The sequence below is a fragment of the Crocodylus siamensis genome, chromosome 5, assembly GCF_052110815.1.
Source record: "Crocodylus siamensis isolate JL-2025a chromosome 5, ASM5211081v1, whole genome shotgun sequence".
Lineage (NCBI taxonomy): Eukaryota > Metazoa > Chordata > Crocodylia > Crocodylidae > Crocodylus > Crocodylus siamensis.
The window spans coordinates 18,364,815-18,377,954 of record NC_143399.1 but is presented as its reverse complement, the minus strand read 5'-3'; the positions used below and the strand labels follow the sequence as shown (position 1 = coordinate 18,377,954).

General features: G+C 44.1%; 1 protein-coding gene across 1 annotated transcript in view; it reads left to right on the top strand.

Annotated features, from left to right (window-relative positions):
* The window catches only part of WLS (Wnt ligand secretion mediator), a 66,941-nt gene that overhangs the window by 26,924 nt on the left and 26,877 nt on the right, over nt 1–13,140 (top strand). The window contains exon 2 of the mRNA XM_090047970.1: nt 689–961. Coding sequence (XP_089904096.1) covers nt 689–961 — 273 coding nt within the window. The remainder of the gene's footprint in view (nt 1–688; nt 962–13,140) is intronic.

The following is a 13,140-nucleotide window of genomic DNA, read 5'->3' as shown; positions in this document are numbered from 1 at the left end:
TCCCTTTGTTGCTGAGTGTGCTGTCCTGTGACCGCTTCCCAGTGCCCCCTCCTGCTGCCCACTGGGACCTGTTGTCTGCTGCTATAATAATGACTATGCTTGCCAGGGTGCTCTGGGCATGAAGCCATAATTATCAGTTACAACAACCAAAAAATAAGCTGATAGCTGATTAATGTAATATCTTCTTTTATCAGTGCCAATCTTATAGCCGACTGATATATCAGTGCACCCCTAGTCTTTTGTTATAGCAAAAGTGCAAGACTATTCTTGGCTCTGCCTCAGTCATCTAAGTCATTACCCGATCTATCTATTATGAAGTTTGTGATCAGTTTGTTTAGCAAAGTTAAAATCTGAGTATGTATTTTAGATAGCCCATTTGGACACACTGAAAAGATATATGTGCAAAGAAAATTGCTGCTAATAATTTTCTCTGTATTAGTTTTTTCTGTCTAGAAGCTAATCTTATCTTGATTCCACTGAAGTCAGCCATATGTCCATCTGCTAATGTAATAAATTCGGCTTTCTTAAGTTTCACTACAAGATCAAGCAGAAACATCTGTTTGACTAGAAACCTTTTGTGCAATTTGTTAATCTGACATTTGAACATGGGGATGGGGGTCTGAGTTTGGGGAATTCCTTGCTGTAACATGGAATTCATCTGATAACGTGGTTTTGTTTAATTTTTCAGCTCCAAGTCCCACTTCAGCTGTGCCATACGTGTCGATCAAATGCATTGATGTACGAAAAAACCACCACAAAACCAAATGGCTAGTGCCGTGGGGACCCAACCAGTGTGAGAAGATCAAAGACTTTGATGAGGCAGTGAGCAGGCAAATAGAGGCCAATGATATTGTGTTTGCTGTCCATATTCCCCTCCCCCCCAATGAGATGAGTCCCTGGTTCCAGTTCATGCTCTTCATCTTGCAGCTGGATATTGCTTTTAAGATGCATAATGTCATACGTAAGTAACTTGCTGTCTTTTCCAAAATGCTCTAATAGTGCTCAGCATTGTCCGCGGTGTGTCTTTCAACTCTTTACCTTCATACCCTGATATCGCTTAAATTGTAAACAAGCCACTCAGTTAAAAATATCTGTATCTACAGAGATGAGCTCCACATGCGGTCATAGTAAAAATACATAGCACATCTCTATCAGATGTTTTGCAAGAGTTGTTTGTAGTACTGTATTATTGGGGGTTTTTTAATACTAATATTTTTGCAAACTTGTAGAATTGGAAAAATACTCGAATTCATTTGCTTATTTGCAGTGCTTTGTTCCTTCACATTTTAAATTCAATTTGGCAATGCCACCAAGTAACAGTTCGCAGCTGAGTGCTAAGATAAAATTGCATTTTTGAAGTATTGTGATGGCTTGAAGAATGAAATTTGTTTCATTTATTCACCAAGTACATTAAAGCTAGAACCAAAAGGTTTAGTGTTCATACGTTGGCCTTAAAGTCTCTAGAACTAGTAGAAAAGGTGTGCAGTAGTCCTCTTCCAATATGGAATAAATATGAGATCAAAATATTTTGCTGTTGGGGGAGATTTTGGGGAGTGAAGCTTAAACAGAGCTGACAGGAGAGAAATTCCATGGCACTGCTTGTAATATATCACTGGCTAAAAGTTTCTCTAATGTTAACCTCCATTAAGCAGTCAAAGGTACCATTTAAAGCCACAAATCAATGTTGCGTTAACTTTTTCCACTCTTGCCAAAACTGACAGTTAGCTTCTAAGCCAGGGGTGGACAATTATTTGGGCCCAGGGGGCATGTAGGGAGTTTTGAAGAGTTGCTGAGGGCTGCATAAGAACCTCCCGCTCCCCCTCAACTCCTCAAAACTCCCTAGATGGGATGGGGCCATGGGGTGGGATGGGGGAGTGGTGTTCAGGAGCAAGACAGGTGGACGAGGCTGGGGTCACGGGGTCACAGGGTGGCCCCTGCCCTATGTGGGGTGGGGGCATGTGTGGGGGGGAGGGGAGGCTGCCTGGGTGCTAGGTCCCAGGAGCTGGCCAGGGAGAAGGGAGGGGGCAGAGGGTGTGTGCAGCATAGCTCATCCCGGCGGTGCTGTGTGACTGCCCCCACAGCACTCTGCATGGTGCCAAGCCCCACCTGGGGCAGTCTGCACCACACTGTGGCCCGCGCCTGCCAGCCCGGGCCCAACCAGCACATGCGGCTTACTGGCAGGGTTGCTCCCGGTGTGGCTGCAGCTGTCCGGGTGCTGCTCAGGTCCCCTCGCCTCCAGCTACGGAGGCTCCTCCGCCCTCTCCCGCTGTACCGCTGTGGGCTGGGAGAAAGCTCCAGTCAGGCAGCTCTTGTCTTGGCACACGAGGCACCAGCTTCAGCGCTAACTCCCGGCGTCCTTCCACCCACTCTGCCTGCCCTGTGGGCAGTTGGCGTTGGTGGGAGGCATTTGGACATGAGCGGGAGCCCTGCACGCTGGAGCAGGAGCCACTAGCTTAAGCTTTCTTTCCGCCCAGTGTAGCTCTCGGGCCGGGTGGTGGCGGCACTCGGAGCGCAGCTGCAGGCACCCGAATATTTGCTATAGTCCCACTGCTGCCGAGAGCCACATGGCCAAAGAGCCCGGAGGTGCTCCAGCCTGTGTGCAGATCCAGGGGCATGTGCCCTGACACCGTGCCCTTCCAGGCTGTGTGCCTCCTCCCCTCCCTGCACCCCACGGATGAGCCATTCGTGGCTCCATCCTGCTCCCACCCCACCCATGCAGGGCCTGCCCCTGCTCCCCTCCCTCGCTCACTGCCATGGGGGAGGGCAGACTGAGCCCCCAGCTGTGAGGGAGGGAGCAGGGCACAGGCAGGGGCAGGGGCTGAGGGGAGTGGGGGACAAGCGGAGGCCTGGGGGGTCTGCTTGTCCCACTACCCAACCCAGCCAGGGCAACTCCCTGCAGCCCCTGCTCCTGCCTGTGTCCTGCTCCTTTCCTCACAGTTGGGGCCTCAGTCTGCCCTCTCTCCCGCCCCCCATGGCCCCTTCCCCCACAGACTTACTTGCTGGGGGGGCTGAGCCCCCAAAGATTTTTTTCTTGATCTGCCTTCCCCTCTTCCTGCCCACAGACTGACCTGTAGGGGGGCGGTGCAGGGTAAGTCTTGGGCTGCTTTTTAATTCAGAAGGTGATCTCCTACCCAAAAAGGTTGGAGACCCATTCTAAGCAAAGAGCTATTAATTTCTCTGATATATTCTTTGTGCTTATAAATTCATTTTTTCATTGGGTACCGAAACTTGTTGGCACACTGAAAGATGAGAAGAATGGCGTTCCTGCAAATTCTTGACTTTTTGCAGTGAGCATCACTTGTCCAGCTCTTTTGCTGCAAAATCCGGATCCTCTTTTATAAGGATCTCTAAGCCATTTGAACAGAGCTAAAGGCCAGTGAAACAAAGTATGTTTTCATCACAACGCCCTCTGTGGCTTTTTCAGCTGTGGTGATTTATGTTCAGACTGTGACAGAGTTCCCAGATGGGTTGTGGATGTGGTATTTTTATGGTGGTGGTGGGGAGCTCCGGCAACATTGAAATGTTTGCACTGACTCATGTGAAGTTTGACGCAGACTCTTCAACTGACCAGTTTCACTCCTAAAATTTACTGCTTGAGCCATGAAGCAGAGTCATAGTCTTACCACAGTTTAATTGGCACATAAGCAGAGCACTACTATGCATCACCAGGTGCGTGGAAAGCCAAAACCCAGGCGTGTATGTCACTTCTGCAACTTCAACACTTGGTCATCAACTGAGCAAGGATTTTCCTGTGGCCCGTTCTAAATGCCAAGCCTGACGGAGCGCCTCAGGTGGACCGCAAGATAGTTTATTTTACTCCAGGAGGCATTGCCAGGTTAGCCTTCAATTACACCATCAGAAATGTTGAATAATATTTCTACGCTTCAGAAGAAAGGAAGGTTTTTATTTTGTTCACTTTGAAAACCTTGGCAATTAGGATTCAGGCAGTTAAACTAAAACTACTTTCTCTCCCATCAGTCTGCTGTCCCACTGGAAAAGCCATTTCAGACCTGGCTTTGTCTCTAAGGATGACATTCTGGGTCTAACCAGACTATCAGGTGTTTTTTTTGTTTGTTTGTTTGTTTTTAATCCAATGTTTTAGTTAAATACTGAAAATAGATGCCTTTTCAGTTTGGCCTATATCTGGCAAAAGGAGAAATCTCAGACCTGTCAAAATGGTTAAAAATGTCTTAGTCTGAGAATGAGACCCGTGATACAACTGTGATCAAGAAGGTATAATATCTGCAAATGGAGCTCCAGCCTTATCTCCATGCAAAAAAGTCTCTCGTTCACACAAGCTGTATGAAACAAATGCTCTGTGTGAATAACATTGGCCGGTCTCCAGCAATAACACAGCTGTTGAAAGAGCTTAGTCACCAGGGCAATGGATGCAGCTCTGTGAGGGAATGTTTGTATGCAGTGATCTGACATTTAGCTGGCTGGCAGCAGCCTTGAAAGTGGAGTAGAATTAGTGGGAGAGCAGTGGTGATAATCTGGTTTCTGACCATAAGAAATCCCTTGTTTAGGGCCCGCACAAAGACTTCTTTTGAAACCTGAAGTGTTACTCTGTTACCGTGCAATTAGATCTTATTCCTGTCATTGAATTAAACACTATAGAAAGTTTTTTTGGGAGGAATAATAAATGCTATTCAGCTCATCATTGCTCACTCTCTACCTACCACCTGGTTTCAAACTGGCTGTTCTGAATTACCCACGGTATATTTGGCTCAGCTGTCACCATTGTCTATACTTCTGCTCTTCTAAACTTTCATGCATCCCAGTGTCTTGCTGCCACAGAAGGGGAAGAATCGCTTTTTCTGTCGGCAGGTAACGCGCTGAGTTCATAGATTTCATAGTTTGGTTTTTTTTAGGGTCAGAAGGGAACTCAGGAGATCGAGTTCGACTGGTTCCAGGGATGTGTGAAGTTTTCTTTCCTTTGTTTAGTAGATTGGAGTTGGATTGTGTTGTTATAATTTTTAGATTCTTGAGGTTTAATTTTAATTCTTTGTAGTCTTACGTAACATAAATAATTACTGGCAAACTTTGCCTCCTAATAACGAAATGCTTTAGAGAAGAGAAGAATATGCTGCACAGTGGCATGCAACTTCTTTGTTGCTGTTCTGCCTCCTTGGATGTGAAACCGTTGTTTGCCAAGCTTTGCATTGTCCAGCACCAGGACACCAGACTTCAATCTTCCAGGTCGGTAATAGTGAACATTAACCACCCTCCTTGGGAGGCTTCACCATATAACCACGTACAGCTGATGTTTATTTCTGTTACCCTTGCTGATAAAGGAAGAAGAGACTTGAAATCAGTCTTTTTGCTTTGTGAACTTGTCTTCAGCCTGAGTTTCCTCACCTGTAAATTGAGAATGAGATTTGTCCAAATTTCTTATATTGCTTTGACATCTATAAAGGAAACGTTCCTCCTAAGTATGAAGTGACAGTAGTGCCCTTAAATAGTAAACCAGTGCCACTGATGCACTTACTACATTCTGTATCAATCTGTAAGAGGCTTAAGGATATAGTTTATTTGACTTGAAAGGGATTTTTTATTTTGTTTTGCTTTTTATTAGCAATTTTAAAAATCCTAATAAATGTGCATGGCTTCTGTTTTTAATGCCATCATGGAACAAAAAATTTAATGGGAGGGAGGGGGAAAGGAAGTGGGGATGATGATATCCCCCAGGCTCAATTGAGCACTGTATGCTTCTGCTCAGATTTGCATGGGTTTTCTTTTTTTGTTTTTTCCCCTTCTAGATAGATTTGGATTACGCTTCTAAGCTTTGCTAGCTGTCAAATAACGCATAAACCAGCATCACTTTTTCCTGATTGTATGCATTTCTTTCCACATTGCTGTATTAGTATGCAGCTGGCAAAGAGCTGTCATTTTGTGGAATAACTTTTCTATTTTTAGACTATTGTAATGTGAGTAAAGATATCTGTGCTTAATAGCATTTTTAAAGTGAATTGGGTAAAAGCATTCAGATGCTTACTGTAGTCTCTGAATATCAATATTCTTGATGCGTAATGTCTGGAATGTGAAGGGAACTAAATGGCCCCTTTTTTAAAAGCCTTTTGTAGTTGGGACCAGATACATGGCTTATGCCTGAATCCAGGAAGCCCTAAAACAAGTTCTTGGGCTTTTTACTGGGAGGGGGGGATGTCAGCGTAGCAAGGGGGTTAATGGAGCAGTACCCTTGTGTAGGAAACTTCTTGCACTCCTCTTCTGCAGCTGTCACTCGCCCTCTAAGTCAGCTACCATTTAAGTCCATGTCCAGGGCTTCTGCTGCCACCAGCTAGATCCAGCTTGCAAGCTACAGATTGCACTCTTGCCCTGGAGGAGCATCTCTCTTGGTACCTGGTCAACCTTGAATTGCTGCTCATTTTAAACAAGGTTACTTGCTCCATTTTTTAGTTTCAGTATAATTCAGTGAAGATGGTAAGATTTATGTACTTCCCAATGGTATTGAAAACAGAGGTGCCTAGCAAAGATAAGAAACTTGGGACTGGCTCTCTAGTTTTTTTTTAGTAGCCATAGAGGCTGTCAACACATCTCACTTGAGGCATTTTTTGATTGATCCAAGTCAAAACTTGGGACAAGGGGGGCACAGCTCTTTACACGGGTGGGCCTTCCGAGGTGTATTGCCATCCCTCTGACAGGCTTGTCCCCAAAATGACTGGCAGTTAATTTGAACGTCACCCAGGTAGTTTGGGAGAGGGGGAGGGGAAGGGAAGGGAAGGTGTTGGCACTTTTTTTGGTCACATTTTATCTGACTTTGTTCAGTAACTTCACAGGTACCGAAAGTGGGATGATGGGCTTGTGGCTCTGTAGGATCCCAGGACAAAAGACTCTCTCCTGGGAGAAAACATGTGTTCGCATCAGGGATGGGCAAAATGTGGCCCAGGGGCTGAATACAGCCTGCCAGGCCATTCTGTCTGGCCCACAGGACCCCTAACAAATTTAGAAAATTAATATTTATCTGCCCCTGGCTGCCTGTCATGCGGCCCTTGATGGCTTGGCAAAACTCAGTAAGCGGCCCTCTGTGCGAAATAATCACCCGCCCCTGGTTTACATGCAGAGAATCCTGTTGTGATTACTTCTGAATTGCATAATCACCTTTTTGTAACATGCGGTGGGACTATGGGAGGTTTGTTTAGTCTGAAATATGCAGTAAGGAGGCAAGAAGAAAACCCTTTACAAGGGAATGAATCTTACCTAGGGACTGTGACCTACTGTGTCAACATGATCACAAATCATCTTCCCTTTTGTCAGTAAAAGAGATTTTGCTTGGGCATAGCCCCATCCACCTACTTTGGCTTTTTTTGTAGTTGGACTACTCTGAAAGCTGGAAAAACTTAGGCAACCTACATGAAATTCCCTAAACATTTGTATTTAGCAAGCTGAATATATTTATGGTTCTTCAACAGTCTTTTTCTGTGCTGTGCTACCTTTTCTCCCTCCCCTGTCTTTTTGAAGGAAGAAAAAAAAAAATCTGCTCGTTCTGGGTATTCAGCATAGAAAATGTGTTGTCCTTTCTCCGTGCTGCTCTCTACTTTGCCCTGCACAATAGGTTTTGTTTTAATTTATTTCCTGGAAAAGATATCTGGCTGCCTCTCCAGTGCCTTCAATGTTGCTTGCTACTTTTGATTCTGATTATTTTTAGACAGAGTGATCCTTTTCTTTTCCAAAAATGCCTGGTGCTATCTTGGCAGAAAAGGTTCTTTGAGTAGATGTGATATCTTTTATTGCACCAACTGAGTAGTTGGGAAAAAGTTCTTGGCAACCTTTCAGGCTTAGTCACCTAAAGAAGGGTGATTGCACCTGAAAGCTTGCTAAGAACCTTGCCTGCCTATGTCCTTAGACCAACATGGCTACAACCGAAAACCCGGCAACATGGTGCTATCTTAGATGCTCTATGTTCCCATTCTGAAGCTAGCTGCTTGGGAGCCTGGGGTTGCTCCATGTAGATCTGGAGTTAGGGTCACCTGAAAACCAAGAGTAGAAAGGACAAAACATGGTCCTAAGACGATCTCTTTTAAATCCTGCTCAAGACCCACACATGTTGTGTGCATCTTTAGGATCATCATCAATCATCAAGTCCATTATCATTATGAATATAGGCTGATACTCTTGTAATATTCCTACTGTGTACTTAAGTTCCTCTTGAAGCCTTGATTGTGCCATGCTAGGTTCCTTGTAGGCAGCTGTCTTTATACCAGCCAGAAAAGAGGTAGGTAAGCACAACTTTGACTCTTCTAATTGTATGTTATTCCCTACTTCTGTTCAACTAGCCTTAACTGTCAGCTCCTTGGGGCACATTTGTGCCATACTACTGTCTGGAAAGTGCCTGTTGTGTTCTGCTTATTACAAGAAGCATTCAAGGAAGGGAGTTCTGGCTTTTGAAAATGTATGCATCGCTGGTTGATTTAGTGAGTCTATAAGTCTACCCTGCCTTCAGCCTGGCTTGCAACTAACCTGTCCAGTTGGTTCTCCAGATCTGAAGCTTAAATCTAGATTTAAAATCCTTACCATATTTTGGAGACAGCCACTCCACTCTGGCTACCAATGTTTTTGTGGTTCTGTGTCATGCTAAAATGCTCTTAGGTATGTCAGTGAAACAGATTGTGTCCTAAGTGTGGAAGAACTCTAGGGTTTTAGTGGTTTAGCAGGGTTTCAAACTTTTTGAGCTGAGCCCCCACATTTGAGTTAGAATTTTGTGCAGGCCCCCTTCACCCCAGAGGATCAGTGCAGCCAGGCACAGGGCACTCAATCCTCATCCTAGCAGCTGTCGTGGCTTGTCTCAGTGGGGCGAGCCACATCCGCCACATCTCCAGCACCTCCTGCCTTGGTCTTGCTGTGGCTCTAGGTTGAGCGTAGCAACCTGCTGGTGGAGCCCGCCCAGGGCTCCCCGCCCATGCATCACGCTGCAAGACCGCAGCAGTGCTGGCTGCTTGCAAGCTTCTTGCCCATGCCCCGCTACGGCCCCCACATTGTTCCTTCCTGCTCGGGGTGGGGGGGTCCCCCCACAGTTTGAAAACTACTGGTTTAGAGGACTTAATGGAATGTGTGTAATTGTTACGAACTTTCGTAGTCAAAATATTTGGCAGAGACTCATTTTTCCTTTATTTTTTTTTTCTCCCTTGAAACAATTGCTGTTTTTCACTTACTTCATGCTCTGGGGTGAAAAAAAAATCTTTCTGTCCTTACAATTGAAATGATAGCTATGATTAAATTGCTTTTCTTTTCTAAAGGGATACTCCCACAATAGATTAATAAATTTGAAAACTTTAAAATATCTTTCTCTTGGCTTAAAAGAGGCACTAGTGTATATTTTGCATTTTTGGTTTTCATGCTTAGTCACAGAGGAATAGTGTTTGTATTGTGAAAATGAAACTATTAAAAAAAAAAAAAAAGATTCTCATTTACAATTCAAGTTGCCAACATTCCAGTTGACTGGGGGGAAGAGGGTGTATGTGTGCGTGCATGTGTGCGTGTGTTTCTTCTGAGCCAAGCTTGACCCAATTTTTCACTTATGCATTATGTTTTGGTTCTCTAAATAATGGACCTGGGTCCATATATTCATGGAAAACTAATTATTGTAAAGATGACTGTTGAGTGTAAGAACTTGGTGTCAATCTGGGAAGCACAGATCACACATGATACAAAAACAGCTCTGAGAAACCTTGTTGAATCCACATTAAAGCTTAAGAGAACCACCTCCAAACACTATATAAATAGCAAGTCCAAACCACAGAGACCATCCACACCCCTTCCCAGCATTCTGGATGAGCATGCCACCACATGCTCCTAACAAAAATATAACTCTGAAAGCGATGACAAATATGTAAGCCGAGCAGAGTTTCAAGAATGCGTTATTACTCGCTTGTAGACTTCAAACCTGCATCTCTTTGCGACTTAGAGGCCAAAATTTTCAAAAGAGCAAAGCTTTCTACTGTATATTATGCCCAGAATTTCAGAACTGAGTATGCTGGTTGCTGTATTCCTTGGCACTTTGCTGCTACTATGTAATATTATTGGGGTAGTAGGTGAATATTATCTATGCAAAAGGGTTCTGACAAGATGTGGTCATTGGGTGTTGAATATATAAATTATAGGCCTTTTTATATCTTTGCAGCAGACTAGATAGACAGGTAACTTGTCACATGGTGAAATTTCTGATCAGTTTGTTTGCAGCTATGCCAACTTCTGTTTCTAGGAAAGGTCAAAGTAGATAGTTTGTGTAGTAACCTGTACTTGGATGTCAGTGCAACGAAAAACAGATAGGCCTATTACAGTTGTTCAGAACTGGTGCTGGCAGATGGTAAAAACGGGCATGATAGAGTTCATTGGAGCCAAAATAAGCCTTGTTGCATGGACACACTTGCCACTGGGCATCTTCTGGTGGTGGTGGTGATGATCCACAGTTCCTTTGTTCTGTGCAAGACTGAGGTCTGCCTGCTGGAAGCCCAAGTCCAAGGAATTATGAAAATGTTACTGAGACTCATCATCTGTGAACAGAGATATAGTTAGCCAGGTTAGTCATAAGTTGGGCAGAAGGTGGATAATTGAATATTAAGTCAGTCTATAAAGTACCACCCTGCCCTGCCTCCTGTCTAACTTAAAATTAACCTGGCTAACTACCCCTCTCTATTCATGGATATCGCCACACTCAGCTGAATGAGATGGGCTGCAGTCCACCTACACTAGAAATTCACTCAGATATGCTTAGATATCTTCTTTCTGATCAGATGCAAGCAAATTAATATCATACCCAAGGGATTCTGTTCTCTATACCATATTGCCTATTATGACAAGCTGGTTTTTATTCTCTCCAAGAAATTGAGGAACTGCATTATCAGTGTTGTATACAGCAAACAGGAACAGATCAACAGCAGGCTTACATAACTAACAAACAGCCTTGAGAACTACCCAGACATAGTAGCCATTTACCAGACCAGAAACCCATCACAAGCATTTTCACTCATTTAGTTAGTCTATAAGATGCATCTCTACCCTGCCTTCTGAGACTCATTTTGTCCTTTGATTACTACCCTATGCTGCCAGCCCTTGTGGGCACTACTGATGCTGCCAGGTGTAGTCCTGAGTAGATCAAGAATGATGACTACGGGGCTGCAGGCATCAAGATGAAGGACAGAGATTCAAGTTGTTTATCTAGCTTTCCAGACAAGGATAGAGGCCCTGGCACAGATGGATGCATCCTAGAGATCAAAATATGGTCCTGCAAATAGTGCTGCATGCAGGGCTTTGGCTTTGGCTTTGGCCATGGGAGGGTCATCTTCCCAAACAAAGGCCAACTGGGCAAGGAAAGGGTTTGTCTTTGCACATAGACTCACCGGCCTTGTGAGGAGATCTTTCAATTGAGCCGAAAAGGGAATGGAGACAAAAGCTCCACAGGACCAGTAAGGAGGAGGATGACCTACACAAAGGCTTAGGAAGAATAGGCAATATGGTGTGTCTTAACAATATCATGAGAGTAATTAGTGGGGCAGTCAGCCAGTTATCCGGGATGTTGTGGAAGTTCTAGTAGACGCACAAAATGATCTAACTAGAAAAAGTATAACTGGGTGGAATAGTTCATGCAACTGGAATATTGCTGTGGAGGGTATAGTCTGTTCAGGAAGGACCGGCAGGGAAAAATGAGATCTTGATATGTATATTAAAGATAAATGCACTTATTCTGAGATACGGAATAGTATGGGAGATGAACATAAGACCCTTTTGTGTTAGGGAAAACATCAGAGGTGATGTTATGATGGATGTTTGATGTCTATTATAGATAACCAAACAGGAAAGAATCACGCTTTTTAACAACTACTGAAACATCCAAAGTGCAGGCCCTTGGGAGCTTTAGTTACCCTGATTTCCCCTGAGAAAGGAAACAAAATCAAGAAGGCTAAGGCACAAATTGAAATGTGGGTAGCAATGGGGTATAAAAGACAACAAAACAACACTGTGTCAGAAACTAGAAAGGGACCTATATTTTTGCTGTGTTTTCAACTGAACCATATGGGAGGAAGAAGGTAGACTATGCAGGGATGGCTGAAATGTTAAATGACTTTTGCTTCAGCCTTCACAGAAAGGACAACTGTCACATGAAAAGTATAGTTAGCAGCAAAGGTGAGGAAGAGGCAGATACTCAGCCTAGAGAAGAGAAGGAACAGATTTGGAAATTATTTGTGTAAGCTGAATGTTTTCAGACCAGCAGGGTCTGATGAGAGTCGTTCTAGAGCAGTGGTTCTCAACTTTCTTTTATACCAGGACAAATTTGTAAATGTGAACGGCCAGTCCCCACCCAGTGCCCCTCACTCCCAACCCACTGCCCCCAGGCTGCAGCCTCCCAGTGTGTGTGGGACATGGGAGCAAGGGAGGCACCAAGTAGTCCCTCGCAGGCTGGAACTCTAACAGTCTGCAAGGGAAAGCCACGGTTTCCCACGTTTTTCTGCTTTAAAGGAGAATCCGTCTTTAAAGTTTGTTTGCAACCGTTTGATATTTTCTTGCAACCCACTTTTGGGTTGTGACCTACAGGTTGAGAAACACTGTTCTAGAGTACTCGAAGAACTGGCTGAAGTATTTGCAAAGCTGTTGGCTGTTATCTCTTAAGAATAGTACAGACGTGAGGTCTGGTCCCAGGAAAAAAGGACAGGCAGAAACTTAAAAAAAAGGAGTATATATATAAAGCTCATCCTTCCAAAAGCTGGCCAAAGGAGAACCTGGAAAACTGCAAACTGGTTAATTTACTATCAGTACTTGGAAAGATACTAGAGTATCTTAAGCAATCTGTTTCTAAGCACCTAAAGAAAAGCCAACATAAATTTGTTGAAAGTAAGTCGTGCTTAATCAGCCTGATTCATTCTTCCTGGGCTTTGTGAATGTGTTGTTGAAGTCCCTTTCAGCCTTTTTTTGATCCCTGGTAAATGAGGAAAATTGCATGCCTGGCCTCAGCGATACAGGTTTGCCTCACATTATTAGACTATGTATGGAGGTGCTTATGTGTTGTTGCTTGCCAGACTCCCAAAGCTCTTACAGCTCGCTATGGTTTGCATGCCCAGGGAATGCCATCTCAGCAAATCTGATTTGTCTAATTTCATCTCTGACTATACCCTGACAATCTCCAGA